Source organism: Ambystoma mexicanum, chromosome 4q (genome assembly GCF_040938575.1).
Source record: "Ambystoma mexicanum isolate Mex_15411 chromosome 4q, UKY_AmexF1_1, whole genome shotgun sequence".
NCBI classification, from domain to species: Eukaryota; Metazoa; Chordata; class Amphibia; order Caudata; family Ambystomatidae; genus Ambystoma; species Ambystoma mexicanum.
The window spans coordinates 1,252,678,363-1,252,697,160 of NC_090928.1; the positions used below are offsets into that span (position 1 = coordinate 1,252,678,363).

The 18,798-nt window shown below is 42.3% G+C and overlaps 1 protein-coding gene across 3 annotated transcripts in view; it reads right to left on the minus strand.

The window, feature by feature from the left end:
• Nucleotides 1-1,679: 1,679 nt before the first annotated feature.
• The window catches only part of LOC138468330 (zinc finger protein 665-like), a 267,624-nt gene continuing 250,505 nt past the window's right edge, over nucleotides 1,680-18,798 (minus strand). For all 3 annotated transcript variants that reach the window (XM_069608841.1, XM_069608839.1, XM_069608840.1), the window contains one exon: nucleotides 1,680-13,509. In XM_069608841.1, the coding sequence (XP_069464942.1) occupies nucleotides 11,822-13,509 (1,688 nt within the window). In that variant the 3' untranslated portion in view covers nucleotides 1,680-11,821. The remainder of the gene's footprint in view (nucleotides 13,510-18,798) is intronic.

Below are 18,798 nucleotides of genomic sequence, written 5' to 3' on the forward strand. Positions count from 1 at the left end.
AAGTGGTGATGGAGGCTGCCTTGAGGATGTGGCGTGAGGGTACTCCATGCCCTGGGTGCCCAATGGATGAATGCTCGTTTCTGCTGGCTTGTTAGTTTGCAGAAACAACAAGAGTGTAGGGGATTTTGGTTAGGTAGTCTGCGGGAGGATGGGGTCTCGAGGTGATTGCTTTGCATATATTATAGGGTACTTTGAGGCAATTCTCTGGGGCGTGGGGAGCCAGTGGAGCTAAGCGAGAGCTGGGGGGATGTGCGATTGTTGGGTAGGCTCAGGATGAGTGTCACTGCTGTGAGATGTAAGACAACAATGAAGTAAAAGTCCTGCTAAATAAGACCAAGTGGGTGGGAAATTCCAGCGAGGGTTGCACTAATCCTGCAGAATGGCAGCGGGGAGTCAAGGCCCACACGTGGGACCGGAGGCAGTAGTGGCCCCAGAATGCATTTGGGCTATCTATTGCAGACATTTCTGTGTGCTGTGGGTTAGACGGAGGGTAAAGAGAGTTATTAAATACGTGGTCAAGCTGAGAATTTCAAGATAAACGTACACACAAAGGAGGTCAATTTCGATAGGGGTTTAACGTAAATGAAAGGCATAAAAGCCTTGCATAAAGCTTCTACGCCTCTCGTTCACATCACGCTCCATTTTCTTTAATTTGTATGGTGCAGAGGAGCGGCGGATCATAGCTTACATGTCCACTGCTCCCTTCCTCTCCGCCATACAAATACTACAGCGATTTGCGCAAGCAGTGATTTTCATGCCTGTGTAAATGCTGTGGAAGCCTATAGAGGTCGTCTGCTGTTTGTACCACCATTCCACTCCATATGAATCCACTGTAAACGCCACCTGCATGCGTACATGGCAGAGTACACAAAGGCGGCATACACTCCTCCATGCAAATAAAAATAAAAACAGCGACAGGGAACCGTATACGTGAAAGTGTATATGTAACGGGACCCTGACGCCGCATTACATGGGTCTCTGAAAATGAGTGAACCCAGATTTAGAATCAAGCCCACATGTTAAAGCTGGATTCTGATTTCCAAGAGCCAGGGTGTTGCAGGGTCAGGTCTTGTTTGCAAACAAAGTTAGGTCATTTTCAAACTCATGCTAATAGCATGCAGGTGACCACCAACAATTGCAATTAAATTTTGATGGACCCCTGCATGCAATTCTCGTCCCTCTCAAAGTGGAGTGTAAAAGTAAAGAGGAACCCAAGGCGTAATTACCTTTACTCTCTGCTTTGAGAGAAATAAAACACCACCTAAAAACACTCTTGGCAAGCATCGTTTTATTACAGATCCAAATGGAATTCCCATCCTATACACCAGGTGTAAAAAACAAGGCATCTTTGGTTTTTACAGCCTGTGTGAAAATCCTATGCAGGTGTAAAGCCAAATACTCTCCTGAGATGGGGAAGGAAAGCAAAGCGAGGAGGCTATTTCTGTTTTGCTAGCCTCGTATGCCCCAGGTCGGCTGTAAAATGAAATGGAACGGATAAATGCATTTTACACCTTCCAATTACGCTCCAAGTCATTATAGCATGACCTCGTGAGTTTGTGTGTGTGTGTAGAGGTTGTAAGAAAATACAGTCACGTCTGAAATCTGACCAGGTGGGCATAGCCTTCACACAAGTGGCTCATAACCGTGTAAAGTCTCCTTGAGTTAAACACTGAGGCACATTTAGCTTTATTAAACTCATTTAATTTGACAGTATTTCATAGCACTAACAATTCTAAAAAAAAACAGTGCATTCAAGAAGCAAAGTGCTGAAAACGTAGAAGAATAATCCTGGAAAAATGAATTGATTGATTCATATACAATTAACAATAGCACAAGAAGGCTTCAAGGTACTATTGATTCAAAGATACTGAATAAAGGACATTTATAAAATCCAGGCTTTACAGAATGTTTAAATTTCATCGAGAACATTATCATTGCTGGAGATTTAAACACTTCTGGGCACATGTGAGGCCCACAGGCTCTGAATCCACTCCAACAGATATAGTCCTATTCAAGATGCTGCTCAACAGTCCAGCTGTAGAGGTCAGTAGAGCTACCAGAGCAAGATCTCAGACTTCATTCACAAGCGCATAGATCTGACTCGATGCAATAAAGTAGAGACTAGTCACTGCGCATGCAGAGGCAATTCAAATTCCAGCCCACGGCAACAGGATGCTAATGCTGCCCTCTAACGAACCTCATGTCATCAAATGGTGATGGTGGCCTAAATGTATGCCGCTATAATCTGGATTCATCAAAATGCTGATCAAACGGAAAGGCAATTCATTCCTAGAATCCCATACAAAAATCAATGCAACCCACATGTAATATTTGTGAAACAGCAAGTCTACTTTTGCCCAATATTCTAAAAAAATATGCTTTCGCTCTAGGGCTCTTTACTGCTCTCGCCTGAGGGGGCGCTGCTACTTCCCGCAGGGGGAATATTCTCATGAGTCAATTATTTGCAAACCGTTGCTCCACAGCAAAAGGAGCTATAACCTTAAACACTCTTCCAATCAGTTCCTATCTTTCCAAGAAACATACATTTCCTCTTTTGAACAGGAAAGAAAAGGATGGGTTTGTCTTTCGATTATCCCTATACAAGGGTGGTATGCATAGGTATGGCACAAGGCACAGTTTGTGAATGTGTTAAATGGAGAACCTCTGGTTTACCTATGCCAATAAAAGTATACAATCTGGAAATGAAAATTTAGCAAACTAAAGATGGTGAGTGCTCAGAATGGGGAAAACGTATACATTTCAAATACATTACCAAGATAATTAGGAATGGAGCATGTGTTCTCCTAAACATTCAGAAAGAAGTGAGTGACCTCGAAGAGAAAGTTCTCCATCCATGCACATGGTGGGCAAGGGTTGGTGAAACGCTGGTTTTCTTGCACAATGCAGTCTGTCATATCTATGATCCAGGGAGCAGAAACCGCTGCGTCCTCTAGACATTATTACTACTGGTCTCTTGTCAATGTAGTTAGTGAACTAGTCAACATAAGCCCTGGCCTATAGAGTCAATAAGCCAGTGCCCCAGTTGCTATTTATAGTCTGTGATTAGTGCCATCTTCTCCCTCCTCCTTGGGATATAGACAAGGTCTGAATGTATGTTTTATATAATCACCACGGTAGTTCTTTTAGATCAATTGCTACTTATTTAGATGCTTAGCAGGTTGGAATGTTTATTTCCAGTTTTTCTTTAATTCTTCCAGATCACATAGTTTTCATCTTTTTGACAGTATATTATTGCCCAAATGGAAGTAAACTATTTTTTAAATAAATCTGTATTAAGTATTGTTTTGGTCACATATCTGATAGGACATTTGCTAGATTACGGTTACTACAATATACCCTGTGAAACACTACCCCTTCCCTGCCTACAAGCATCGATTTATCTTGGTAGTTTTTTTAACATGCACATTTCCTTCAACTGTATTTCTGTATTCCACTTCATTCTGTTCAGAAGGTCTCTTTAATCATTCCGGTGTCAATCTTAAAATGTGACACATCCACTTTTAAGTCTGTAAACGATACTGAATTTCCATCTCTGTCAATTAGATAAGGACCAACAACCATACGTCTTGAATTGGATAGTTCACCCGCAGTCAGACAATTAAGTGTTTCCTTTCGGCTAGCATTAATGGCAGCTGACAACTTCCATATGGACTTATTGTTAATGTCGGTCTTGCTGACTGAACTCTAACACACACTTCCAGTTTTCAGTCTGTTGCTAGGAAGAATCCTGTAGCAGTTCATAAACATGGACCCACAAGGTGACTAGTGCTGGACAGGCAAACCAATGTACCCCTTTTCAAATTATTCCTAACTCCTTCCTTAGGGTTTTCTGGAGGTAGTTGCGTAACACTTTAACAAACTTGATTTATGTATGGCTTGCTTAAATTTCCGTGCCCTTACAAAAGAGACCTGCTCGTAAGACAATCTGTGCATAACAAGAACTAAATGGACATGAATACTAGAAATTGCATATGTGAGGGAAACCCACAGTAAGTGGTAAAGATTACTGGTGAGTAATCAAAAGCACTACCTCCTCATTCATCCTTCCTTGTCACATTCCTTAGACTTGGTGATATATCAAGCAGTATGACCAGAAAAACAACATATGGCCAAGAAAATCTTTGACACCCGTATTTATCAGAAGCATTCTTGTAATTTCCACCAACAGATCATTCACCTTTTAACAGCAGCTAGCAAACCAGTCCTAAAAACTTGCGCAACTCAGACCGCCTCATAGAGATCAGTACAAATGTGCGGGAAAGACCATTTTGCTACAGTACAATGTCAGATATAGCCACCAATTCATGCTTTGCCCAGCAGATGGAAAGGGGTCTTGTAGAAATCCTTGTACCACACATGGCAGCTCTACTCGAGCCTCTAGGGAAGTCTTAGCGATGCTAAGCCAAACCAAACACCTTCCTATACTCACAGATGTCTAACACGTCCCAGACGCCCCACAAACAAACATTGAGTTATGGCGTGATTCACCAGAGCACTGTAGGCAGATAGTGTATACAGAGCTGTTCCCTCTGCCAAGGATGGAGCAACTGAGCAGCCTGCTTCCTGTGGGAGGATGTAGCAAGGATGCGAGATACACTGTCTGGGAAGGGATTATTAAGATACACATCCCGTGCCACGCTCTTCAATTTCCGTGCCTCTACCAGACTTTCAATTGTCATGGCTCAGCATGCAAGTGGGAAAATCTGTCCATACATATGCAGCATCCGTACCAGTCACTGAACATGCATAACACACCTACAAATATAGCTTGGCATCTGCACTCTGCCCTGATGAAATCTGAGCCACCCCTGCCCCCATCTGATGCTCTCCTGCTTTTTCAACCGTTCCTCCTAAACATAAAGCGCCAATTCCCTCTCGAAAAGATGCTTTTGTCGTTTTAGAGATTAACAGAAGTCACGTCAAGAAACTAGGAAATCATTAGTATGTGTAGGTATTTTGTTCTGTGTCCTGCGGAGCTTATGTTTTGAATCCCACCAGTTAACCATTAGTATTTGTAGGTATTGTGGTATGTGTACGTTTGTAATCCTAGTTGTGGATCTTACCTATGGGGACAGATTTCAATGTGTTATGCGGTTCTGTGTCTATGGGTCGTGAATACATCTAGGAAACCTCCTTAGTCACAGAGTGTTCTTTGTGCAATACAGTACCATAACAATTAGCGATTAGGATTGGATGACAACATCCTTCTCCCAGTCACCAAGTACTACTGGCTTATCTGGTCAGTGTATTCTTGCAACTCGTTCTCATGGCATCTCCCCGTATAGAGTCAAACCTCAATGCCCGTCCTATGGCACAGCATTCAACATTTCACCTTTGGCTTACTTGCAGTGTCCCTCAACCACCTCCCACTCACAACACACACAGCAGGCACACATTCCAACATGGCACCCACTGGAGGCCATTTGCAGATATTGTCCCATTCCAAAATGATGCACGGCTACTTCCAGATTATATGAGCACCACCATGCACTACAAAAGGGTCACAGCAACAAACATTATGAATCATAATATTCAGAGTTTCTCACGTTGCCCAGTGCCAGACTATAGTCTCATTTGTTTTCTGTGTTGTAGCACTCTGAGTTCTGGAAGGGTCTTTCTTTTCTAAGACTGACGCACAAGGGCAATTTATGACATACTCTTTTAAAAGTGTAACTATAACCTGTGGTCAATATACATGCGATTTCTAGTATATGCGTAACAAAATGAGCGCAACCACCTCACATGCAAACCAAACTTGTTTAACAATGTAAGGCCACCACGCAGTCTGGCCAGTGACACTCTACTGCGTACACCACCTGGTTCTGACCCACTCAACACATTTGACAACGACATTTACCAAAAGATAATGTAATCATGGAGATCCACTGCTTATCCAGAGAATCCCTGTGTGAGCATATAACAATAACCTTCCTGGATGAAATACTTTGTGATCAGTTGATGGTTCACACCAATAATGAACCAGCAAGTGACTGGATTGCAGCTGAACTAACCTTGAACCCATCCAGAATCAAGCCACAGAGTAGAACAGTGCCGCATGGTGCTCTACTACTGCCAAAGAAAAAAGAAAAGTACACAAGATCCTGTGTGAGATCTAGAAAAAGTGATGGCACAACCACAATTCAACAAATGGCAACCAAAGGAAAGCCTTTCAAACCAAGAACAAAGGAACAAATGTCACAAATGTTGTAGGTAATCTAGGGGAAGGAGGAGTTAACATGTGGAAAACTCAATCACTTTGCCAACTTCACCAGAGGTCCTGTGGGAACATCACACGCTCAAGCAGTGGAGCCTTATAGGAAGATCCTGAAGAAGAGGAAGGCATTGAGCTGTGCGCGAATTTGAAGGGATGATTTGTTGGTCTGTGACCAAGAAACTAGCCACTGTCCAACAAGATCTGTAGCAGATGAAAGGATTACCAGAACAAAATGTCTTGCTCATGGCAGAGCCTTATCTACAGTAGCACCCCAACAACTGCTGGAATACACATTCACAAAATCAGTCACACATTTACTTGCCCAAAGGGTACTTGGGACAGAGATATCATTAACATTTGAAACACTGGTTTCAAATTCAATTGGAATGCAAAGACAGAATAGAGAGAATAGTCTGCTTCATTAAAAGGATGGAAGCACCAAACCATCTTCAAGGCCACGCTCCACCCAGGAGCTCAACAACTAATAAAAATGGTTTGGTAAACCACTGCTGATGAAACTGTAGATAATCTTACTTCTATGCATCAAAATTAAGTTCTAAATCTAATGGAAAGGTTCAGTCAGAAAGATCCAGTGCTGTCCCAGCGAAGCATGCTGTCTTGAAAGTTCTGTTTCCCTTACAAGGGAAATTGGAGGAGCTTCTAGAAGGAACTACACAATATATAGAATTGTGCAAATTGTAGGCTCCAGTTATGGGTAGTGCAGTGTGAGCCAATGATGGAAAACTGTACAATTCTGAAAGGGTTGCAGAGCACAAACGAAGGACTTAGGTTTGGAATGTGAGCAAGAGTGGTACTGGTGCGTATACAGCTGGTTTCATATCTGATAACATTTAAGCTCAAACGAAGTGGTGCGAATACTATATGATGGGGCAGAGGCAGGATGGTGGGATTATGATAAGAGAAACTCTACTTCCCTAGTGGGGCCAAATGGAAGTGTTGGAAATGATGATGAGGGTGAGATTAACAGAGGAGGATCAGAAGTATTATCTGACAGGAGTGCAGGGGCTTGCTATGTTCAGATATTGACGTCAAATAATCAAATACAGGAGCGGGGTATGTGTGTATGCCACCAGTTCCTTATTAGTATGTGCAGATCTAGGGATCGGTGTACTTATGTCATTCAAATCCGAGATTTCTACTAACATGGACATATTCCGATGTGATGGGTGACAATTGGCTGGGGTAGGAGGAGCATGGTTCTCAGTCACTGGGTCATGAACATGGCCCCTGCTTCGTGTGAAAACCAACACCACAACACTCGGGTCTGCACAACAAAAATGTGCCATGAAGTCAGACAACAATACATGTACTGTGTCACCTGTGAAGAAAAACTGAAGACACTGCAGAGGATGCAGCCAGTGGAATAAACATATCTTCATAAAACACAGTGCCTTCTCAAGATGAATCGAGCTATATGGCTCCACTCCAATGCCCGTAAATGCACCAAGACAAGCAAACAGTGCAACAATGTGTATACAGAACTACAATGAATGTTTAACACCATAATAGTCTGGTGCTAAAATCACGCAAGGGGCATGTTTTGAAATATTTTATTAGCCTGTCAAAATCCTGTAGAGATGGAACAATGCATTATCTTATTCACTGCAGGGTACAGAGTGAACTGAGCAGCAAAGTAGCAGACAATGGACAGTTTATTATCATGGCGAAAAGAAAGAGCACGTTCAGTGCAACCTTTCCCTTTAATGGGTGAAGGAATAGCTTGCATGCAATGCAAGACCAGGATGGCTGCATTTCTAGAAAGACCATAAAAGTGCAATCAGGGACACACATTTGAACTGAAAACATTAAACGTGCAGTTTTAAAGTGGGCCCAGTAATTTCCCAAAGCTATTGAGGTTCTTTCAGAAAATTATTGAAACCGTATTTCAGACTATTGGAAAGCAGAATGCCTTTTGCATTTTCATCCCCCACACTTTAAAAGTGTGTTTTCCCAGCCTCTACATAGTGTCAGGGCCATGTAGTTAATTCAATACAGCAGGGGGCGTGTACTCGTTGGTATACAATGTGATACTGCAACATATGCTCTCATGGCTAGCAGTGTGTGTTGTTTTCCATGCATCTATTCCTTCACCTTGAAATCTAACGCGTTGTTCTATTTCTGCATAATATGTGCAGTTAGTCTAATAAAAGCTATCAAAACTTGCACTTTGTGTGATTTTATAAACTACTACTGAAGCTAAACACCATTTGCCAAAAATAATACATATAGCTGTTCAATGTATGCTATTCCATTTTCCTTCTCTACTGCAATCCCTGCAGACCCCAGCAGTGTGAACAATTCACAGTATCGCGGATCAAGATGAATAATCTATATTCATCAAAGTGCATCGTGGGAGAGGAGCTGCATACCTCGCGTGAACCTTTATCCTGAAAAGAAGACTTTCACCCGATCCTTTCTTGGGATAAAGATATTCCCTCCCCACTAGTGGATTTCAGAACTTACGGTAGCAGATTATTTATTTGTGATGGATCACGTGGGTGAGGGAGGGTTCTCTCATCTTTTGCTTAAAACTAGCATCATCCACCAAGTGATAATTAAGAGGGGTCGGACATAGAACATGTATCCTGTAACATCTCCAACAGGCGGTCCTGTTACTCAATGCGGTTTAGCTTCCAAATAGCGAATACCATCTGTCTGTGGAAAGTTAAAGTCCTAAATTCAAGCAACTGAATACATTGCGAGTGAGCTGCTTAAACATGCGAGAAGGTTTCCTATAGTATTAATGGCAAACGTTATGACGTTTTGCAGCAAATTATGGCAGTCACAAAGACAAAGGCACAAATGGACTGGAGACAGATTAAGGCCAAAAGGATCAATAAATCACTGCAAAACACTTGCTGGCTCATGCAAGAAAGATGCATACAGAAGTTATTGTCTCGGTTCATAAGAAAAGGGATAAGTATATCATGCATTCATACTCCACCCTGGAATGCTGAACATTTTCGAAAGATATGAAATACATTTTCTGACTGGCTAATGGAGGGTATTGTAACTTCTAACATCCAATTGAGATTCTGAGAAGGAGTTGGAACGATACATCAGGGGCTAAATGTGAACTCAATACAGCCAATATATGCCCATGGGCAGGGTGTGGCAGTCTATAAGGATTTTTTAGATTTAACACCTGCTTTTGACCATGTGGACCGCTAAACCTCACGGTTCAAGCTATGGGACTTTGGTGTCCCCAAGGGACTGGGCATGTTCATGGAACTACATCAGGATTCTGATGGCAGGACAATCGCTGATACAGAGGGGAAGCTCGTAGAGAATTTTGGTGTGAGGAAGGTAGCAAGCTATATCAGCCTCTTCAGCATGGAGTAAAAAGAATGCGTAGTAGCTAGCCTAAGAATTGTGCGAAAAAGGGTCACATTTTATGTTATGCAGATGATGCAGTCCTCTTAGCTATGAATCCAAATGCTCTACCGATGTTGATTAAGCTGTACACTAAGTTCATGAGGAAAAACATAAGCCTCAAGGCGGAAGCTAATCAATAAAATATTATGTCAGTAACTAATTCCAGAAACCCGTGTAAATCCATCTACTGCGAGGGAAAAGATTTAGACATGTGTAACGCATTTGACTAGTAAAAGTAAGGTTCAACAAGGCTCTGACATGGGGATAATTTATATAAACAAGTTCGGAAGATTGCGCTGTCAACTGAGAGCATTTTCAGATTTGATAGACACATGCTAGAGATCTGTAAATCTAGGTCTATTCCAATAGGGAGTTACGTATCAGATTCATGGGACTATGCAGTGAATAAGATACCCCAAAATGTCCAAAATCGATCTCTATCAATGATTGGGGTTGCTTTTGAGCGCACCAAATTATGTTACATACATTGAAGTGGGAATTATTATTTCAGTGATTATGTTGGCATGCCACTTCTAACAGTCTGGTGCACCCCGTGGCAAACTGAAGCAGTTGCAATGTCAAAAGCAATCATAGCTGACATAAGTACATGCCCTACATAGAGAGTCCCTTGGTTGAACTATGATAGGAAGTATTTAAATAGGTTGAGTTTAAGTGATTTGTTTGATGATCCACCTTGGATGCCAGTTAATGAAAAGCTGGTAGTCAAAGAAGCTATTTAAATGACAGTAGAGAAAGGAGAGAATGGGAAGTTCTCAGTCGTCGAATGAAGTGAGCTGATCTCCCAGTAGCTCCTATGTGTGGTACTGTAAAATACCTAAAAATCATTCTACATAATGGGAAGGCTATTTACACACTCGCGTAAGAATTAATGTTCTTCCCTTAAAGACTGATGGGCAGATAAAGGGGCATGAAGCTTTGCAAGATGTCATAACCATGTGATACTGGTGAAGCAAGGCAATATTGCATTCTCCTACCTTCTTTTATATAAAGTGACCAACCAATGTTTCCCTGCCTGCTTGTATAGTTGACAGATCTGGCATAAGGCATCATAGAACATCCATCTCATATAGCTTGATGTTAAAAGAACTTGTTTCCTCCTATTGTTTTGCATCATTCTTTCGCATGCACAGAGCAGCACACATTGTAAACAGGTGAGCAAAAACTGCGAGGATAAAAACATGAGCAGTTTGGAAAAGAATTCCCTAATACTTAAAATTACTGCTAAGCAAAGTCACCTGCAAACGAGTACAATATTGGTATTTATAGAAGTCTAGTATGACTGTTCTATGTTCCTAAACTTTTGTATTCTCATTTATGGATTTCATTTTATTATACATAGTATTTATTAATTCATTATTGGATTTAATTCATTATTCTGTGTCATATTTATGAATATATACTTTGATGGATTTTATTCAAAATAAAGTAACATTTAGAGTTGATGTACGGACCCAAAGTGCAAGGTGAGGACTTTTCTTACATTACTTGTGAGGATATTGTTGACATATAAACTAGTAGCAAAGACCAAAACTATGTAGGCACTAATATAGGAATTCCAAGGACATCTCTTTGACCGTACTGAGGTCTAATTTCCATGTTTCTACAGTTTGCCAAACGGATTTTAGGAATGTGCATCCACATGCATGTCACTTGTAGACATACACCCAAATATTGGGGGCATATAAAAATAAACAAATCCATACTTATGGTCAATCACCATCATTCCCAAATTAGAATACTCAGAGACACACAGTCAAACATTGTTATAATTATGAGGACCTCATGCGAACTCCCGCAGTTGAAGTGAGGACCCAAAGTTCAAAATGAATTGTTTGTTACTGTTCTTTACTTGTAGGGACATGGTTGCTATACACACTACTAGCACATATCAAAAGTAGATATGTGCTATTTCTGCCTGTGGACTATGCAGTTTTGGTCTACGTATGCACTATTATTATTACGCAATTGTCATGTTTTTCACATTCTTGAATTTGAATAGCATGCATGGGCCAATCTAGGATTCACAAGCTTTTAAATATCTTTTCAATGGCAATTGAAAGTATACTTTTTTTTCGGTATGCTTTAAGTAATCTCTTTTTGGCAGTAATACCCCTCGTTAACATTTTCACCATCATTATTGCGGATTGCTAACAATCAGACCAGAATAATTTATTTGGCACATGTATCTGGTGTCTGCTCAGAGTGTATTTTTTTGTGCTTTTTCATATTTCCTGAATGATTAAAACTCATTCCACATTCACCACACATAAAAGGTTTTTCTCCAGTATGTATTCTCTGGTGTATACGAAGGTTTTTAGAAATATTAAAACTTTTCCCACATTCACTACATGTATATGGCTTCTCTCCAGTATGTATTCTTCTATGTAAAATAAGATCTGATGAACGGCGGAAACACTTCCCACATTCAGTACATGTATGTGGTTTCTCACCAGTATGCATTCGTTTGTGTTCAAACAAATTGGCTTTCTGCCTAAAACACTTCCCACATTCATTACATTTATATGGTTTTTCGCCTGTGTGTATGGTAAGGTGAATAGCGAGGCCTGAAGGAAGGCGGAAACTCTTACCACATTCAATACAGACATGTGGTTTCTCTTCTGTATGTATCATAACATGGTTGCTGAGGGTTTTGGGGCTGCTAAAACTCTTTCCACATTCAGTGCATGTATTTGGGTTTTTACCTATGTGCGATCTTTGGTGTGCTCTCATGTACGATAACCTACTGAAACTCTTGCCGCATTCAATACATGTACATCGATTTTCTCCTGTGTGTATTTCCTGGCGTTTTCTCAGAGTTCCTGTATTGTTAAAGCATTTCCCGCATTCACTGCACCAATACGGTTTCTCTCCAGTATGAGTGAGGTGGTGTTTGTTGAGGTTTGATAAATCACTAAAAAACTTTCCACATTCACTGCACATAAATGGTTTAATTCCAGCATGCATTTTCTGGTGTGTGATTAGATGTGGCTGCTGACGGAAACCTTTTCCACACTCATCACAAGTAAATGGTTTTTCACCAGTATGTGTTCTCTGGTGTATATTCAGGCTGTCTAAACGGGCAAAACTTTTCCCACATTCACTACATTTATGTGGTCTTTCGCCTGTATGTTTAAGATAGTGTTTAACTAGATTCGATAAATACAGAAAACATCTTCCACATTCACTACATGCACAGGGTTTTTTCCCCCTGTGTATTTTCTGGTGAGTTGACAAATTTGAAATCTGATTGAAACTCTTTCCACATAGATTACAATCATATGGTTTCTCTCCTGTGTGTATTCTCTGATGGACTAGCAGTCCTTGGGGACAACTGAACTGCTTCCCACACTCACTACATACATGTTGCTTCTCATTAGCATGTCTGTCCTTGTGCTTTTTCAAATTTCCAGATAAGGTGAAATTTTTCCCACATTCATTACATGAATAGGGTTTCTCTCCTGTATGAGTTCGTTTATGTTGAATAAGAGCAGAGGACCACGAGAAATTCTTTCCACATTCATCGCATGCATAATGCTTATTTTCTTTGTGGCTGCTCGGATCTTTTGAGTTCAGACAAAAGGGTATTTCTTTATTAGTATTTTGGTATCTCACCTTCCCTTTAAGGATTTTTTGGTCTTCACTGTAATGTGTTGATTTTCCAATAAATAATGCACAATCAATGGATGGTCCTTGTATTCTTGTAGAGTTTAATTTTGTAGCCTTGGTCTTGCTTGATTTTTCACCAGCTTTTTCGTGCTCTGAGAAATAGTGAATATTTGCATCGGCTTTTGTGGAGAATTGTATTGTTTTGACTGGACTTACAAAACGTTCTTCATCTGTCTTCCCATTATTACAAACTGTGAAATAAAATTGCATTAGATTAAAGAGTTCAGAAATTGTTACAGTATTGGAATATAATGATTATAAATGCCGACAAAAATATGAGAAAGCATACAATACTTACTCCTTAGTAATTTTGGTTCTTAGATTACTGACTTGAACTTTACATAAAATATGTCCAAAGGGTCCACGGGGTGCAAATGGGTCAGATATTGTATTCCCTAAAGCTCTACCTAAATAGACCGCGATAGTGCCCATACGTCACAGTTATAAGTAGATAGGGTTAACTGAAGAAACCGAGGTGAGAAGAAAATAAGGAATTCTGTTTATATGAGGAAATGATATACTGAAAGAATAGTAGTAACTAAAATAATGTTCTGATTGTTCTTTGACAACTTGGCTGCTTTAAATTCAAAATCTTCCAAGCTCATATTACCAAGAAGTTACACATTTGTGAATTCGACACATCAGATGCTCAAAGCAGGCTTCAATTGGCAATTGACACTTTGAGAGCATGCTTCATATTAGGCTGTGGAATAGCTCAGTTTGTGGTTCTGTGAATTACAATGTTTGGGGCACATAGTTATAGAATAAAAGAAGCCACCTCAACTCTAGTGCAACGAGTTTGTTTCTTTGAAAAGGGCTTTTTCTTCAACCTGATTTAACCAGATGAACATAGTTTAAGGCCCAGTTGTCCGGAGGGAAAAATCCATATAACAGAAATAAAACGTGGGAAAGTCTCTAGTTCAATAATTAAAGAAATTAAGGGTTATCCCCACATTCAGTTTTTGAAAGATGTTTTGGCTGAAAATAAAAACAATAGTCCCTTTATTTATCCGATGACTTTTAAAATGAATGCGAGGAACATTTAAAGTACTGCCTTATCCTTGTTTAACACTGCATACAGTTCTGAGATTGAATGATGAGCCCCAGCTTGTAAAGGACTGGAATGCTGTTATGGCAGAATTACATTTTTGGGATTCTATAGATCCACTTTGTAAGTTGTCTAATCTTTTTGCTGGCTTCTTGACTTTATTTTTGTGGGCAGAGGACTACTACTGAAGCTTTTCTGCCACTGCAACCCTTTTCTGATGTGCTGCCCTAGCAGTAGTAATGAAGGCATGGTATCAAAGTAAGACAGACAAGTGACCACAGTTCAAGGGTGTTTATTGAAAAAAGCCTATGTAAACCTAAATATACAGATGGGAGCAACCATCAAATAATAATAATGTAGTCTTAGTGGAGTCTTGTCAAAATAAAAGGTCCCATACTAAAATAAAAACGATTGCCAATCCTTACTGCTAATTTACAAATAGGGTTGGGGAATGTTCATGCAAAAGAAGAACAAGTTACTTCTTACCTTGTAACGTTCTTTCGATGGGATGTTCCTCCGACGTATTCCTCATCTTAGATATCTCCTTCCAGCTCTGCTGGCCTCGGAAAATGTTTTTCTCTAGAGGGCGCTGCGCGTCGACGTCCTCCGAGTCGATGTCCTTCGACAGCCGCCGTATCGACGCCGACGTCATCCTGCCTATAAAGGCCGCGCGCAGCGTCCGTTGCTCAGTTCCGTTTTGTAGCCCACAATAATACTTTCTGGACTAACTAATCACCCTGAAGGAGCGTAAGCTGCAACAACAAGGGAAGTAGAACTGCGGGGATGGATGGGAGGGTCGATGAGGAATACGTCGGAGGAACATCCCATCGAAAGAACGTTACAAGGTAAGAAGTAACTTGTTCTTCGAAGGGATTGTGTCCTCCGACGTATTCCTCATCTTAGATAGGCTCCCATAGCAGTATTCTATTATCGGAGGAGGGAGTACTGACTTCACGCTGTCTTCTATTGATGAATAGAATGCAGTACAGCCCTTCCAAACCTAGTCTCTTGACTGGAGGAGGAATCCAGATTGTAAAAACGTGTAAAGGTATGGACAGACGACCATGTAGCGACCGCACATATGTCTTTAACCGGCACACCTCTTTTGAGGGCCTATGAAGCTGCAATACCTCTGGTCGAATGAGCCCTAAGGTTTTGAGGGGGCTCTTTCCCTGCCAGTTTATAACATTCCAGAATGGCTAGAATGATCCATCTGGAAATGGTCTGCTTAGTTATTGGTAACCCCAGCTTGTGACCTGCGTAACCTACAAACAGCTGGTCTGCCTGTCTTATCCTGGCTAGTCTACTAATGTAAAAACTTAAAGCCCTCGTAGGGTCTAGCCTGTGTAACCTCTCTTCCTCTTTCCCCGGGTGAGGAGGCGGATAGAAAGATGGTAGGGTAATATTCTGAGTGATATGGAATTCAGAAACCACCTTTGGGAGGAAATTAGGCTTCACTTGCAGGACAACTTTGTCTTTGTGAAATATAGTATGAGGGGGTTTAAAAGAAAGAGCTTGTAATTCGCTCACCCTTCTAGCAGATGTAAGTGCTATTAATAAAACAGTTTTAAGGGTAAGGAATCTTAACGAACAAGAATGGAGAGGTTCGAAAGGTGTACCCATCAGGAAAGTTAGTACTAAGTTTAAATCCCATAGGGGAACGTGGAATGGTCTCAGGGGATAAACATTGGTTAACCCCTTTAGAAACTGTATTACCAAGGGTAATTTGAAATAGGATGGTTCTTCCGCAGTACGCTTAAAGATGGATAGCGCTGCGAGATAGCCCTTAATGGTGCCAACTTGAAGGCCTGAATTTGCCAAATATAGTAGGAAGGACAAAACCATTGGTGTACCACATGAAAAAGGGTCGATATTCTGTTCTCTACACCAGCTGCAAAATCTGTTCCAACGGCAGTGGTATAAAGACTTTGTTGCTGGCCTCCTTGCCGAAAGCAACACCTCCATAACATCCTCAGGGAGGTCCCAATCCTTGTACCTCAGCCTTTCAGAAGCCAAGCGTGAAGGTTGAGGGTTTTGATGTCTCTATGGAGAACCTGACCTCCCTTCTGTGAGAGTAGGTTCTCTCTGAGTGGAAGTCGAATTGGAGGGCAGATGGACAAGTCTAGAAGGTCCGGGTACCACGTTCTCCTGGCCCAATCCGGGGCAATTAGGATCATGGTTCGCCGGAATCTTCTCAACCTCCTGATCATTTGAGGAATGACAGGGACCGGTGGGAACGCGTACAGTAGCGGAAACTCCCAGTCCACTATGAACGCGTCTCCCAGAGCTCCTCTCGGGGGAAATTCCCTTGAGCAGAACAGGTCGCATTTCCTCTTTAGGCTGGTGGCGAACAGATCTACCTGAGGGGTTCCCCAAAGGGCGAAGATCTCTTGAAGGACTTCCTGAGCTAGCTCCCACTCATGGGAGACTGTGTTCTGCCTGCTCAGAGCGTCCGCTGTCAAGTTCTTCTCTCCGGCTAGGTGAACTGCCGATAGAGAGATTACTTCTTGGATTGCCCAAAACCAGAGCTGCATCGCCTCTCTGCATAGGGGTAGTGATCCTACGCCTCTTCTTTTGTTGAGGTAATGCATGGCCACCATGCTGTCCGTCATTATCAGGACGTTCTTCCCTTGTACAGCTGGCAGGAACGCCTTCAGCGCAAGTCTGATGGCTCTCAGCTCTAACAGGTTGATGTGTAGTCTGGACTCCGATTGAGACCAACGACCGCTGATGGTCAAGTCGTTGGCGTGGGCTCCCCACCCCGTGAGTGAGGCATCCGTGACTACTGTTATCTCCGGCCAGGGTTGCCAAAACTGTTCTCCTTTCAGAATGTTCTCCTGACAGGCCCACCACTGAAGGTCTCGAGCCACCCTGCCGGGAACCTGAAGAAGATCTGTCATTCTCCCTGAGAATTGTGACCACTGAGTCCTCAGTGCCCACTGGAGGGATCTCATTCTCAGGCGAGCCTCTGGCACTAGGAAAATGCAGGATGCCATGAGGCCTAGCAACCTCAAAAAGTCGAAGGCTGGGAGACGTTGGGCCTGTTGGAACTTGGTAACCCTCTGTAGAATATCTTGAGCCCTCACCTCTGGTGGCGAGGCTTTTCCCAGGGAAGTGTCCAGGATCGCTCCTATGAACTGGAGTCTCTGCGATGGTATCATTTGTGACTTCTTTAAATTGAGGGAGAAGCCCAGTCTGTGAAGGAAGTGGCACACGTGATTTAGCTGGATCTGAGCTTGTTCCGGAGAAACAGCCCTGATCAACCAATCGTCCAGGTAGGGGTAGACGTGAATCCCTTCCCTCCTTAGACTTGCAGCCACTACCGACATTAACTTGGTGAAGACCCTCGGGGCGGAGGTCAGCCCAAATGGTAGCACTCGAAATTGATAGTGAGAGTTGCCAATTGCGAACCTCAGGTATTTCCTGTGTTTGAGATGGATAAGCACATGGAAAGAAGCGTCCTGAAGGTCCAGAGATACCAACCAGTCCTGGAACTGAAGGGCCTGGAGGATCTGAGAAAGAGTGACCATCTTGAATTTGTCTTTTCTGAGGAATTTGTTCAATTCTCGCAAGTCCAAGATGGGTCTCAGTCCTCCGTCTTTCTTTGGAATGAGAAAGTAAGGGGAGTACCAGCCCTTGTTCCTCTCCGCTACAGGTACCGGTTCTATGGCACCTTTCTCTAGCAGGTCCCAAATTTCCTGCAAGAGAAGCGGATCTGGAGCTTTCTGAGAGCTGATCCCCGGTGGATGACTCTGAGGTATACGTAGGAAAGGCAGGCAGTAACCTTGGGCAACTGTTTCCAATGCCCAAGCATCTGACGTGATAGCCTGCCATACCGCCAGATGTTGAGTCAACCTGCCTCCTACAGGTGTGCTGTGAGGGAAGTCCTCAAAGTGGTTTTGGGGCGGCTGATGCAGATGCCGATGGTAAAGAGGCACCTGCTGTTGCTGCGGCTTTTGAATATCTACCCCGTCCACCTCGGGTAGTTCTTTGACCCCTTTGAGCCGGTCGTCCTCTACCTCTTCCGAATGCGGAGTAGAAGCGAAAGGACTTGCCCCTCGCAGAGGTTCCTGTGGGACGAAAAGGAGTCTGACGGATTGCAGCTCCTAGGGATTTTGCTGCTGCTTTTGAAGTTTGCAGTTTATCTAAACTGTCATCCGCCTTTTTCCCGAACAAAGAAGAGCCATCGAATGGCATGTTCAAGAGCCTGGCTTGCACATCTGGGGCAAAACCCGACCTTCTCAACCAAGCGAATCTCCTGGTTGATGTACTTGCCGCCATTGCTCTGCTGATACTGTCAGCCGAATCAATGCCCGTCTGGAGGGATTCGCACATAGCGTCTTTACCGTCCTGTATAATATTCAGGAACGCATCCCTTTCTTCTCCCTCCGGGATGCACTCAGTCGCTGTAGAAGCAAACTCCCAAAGTGTA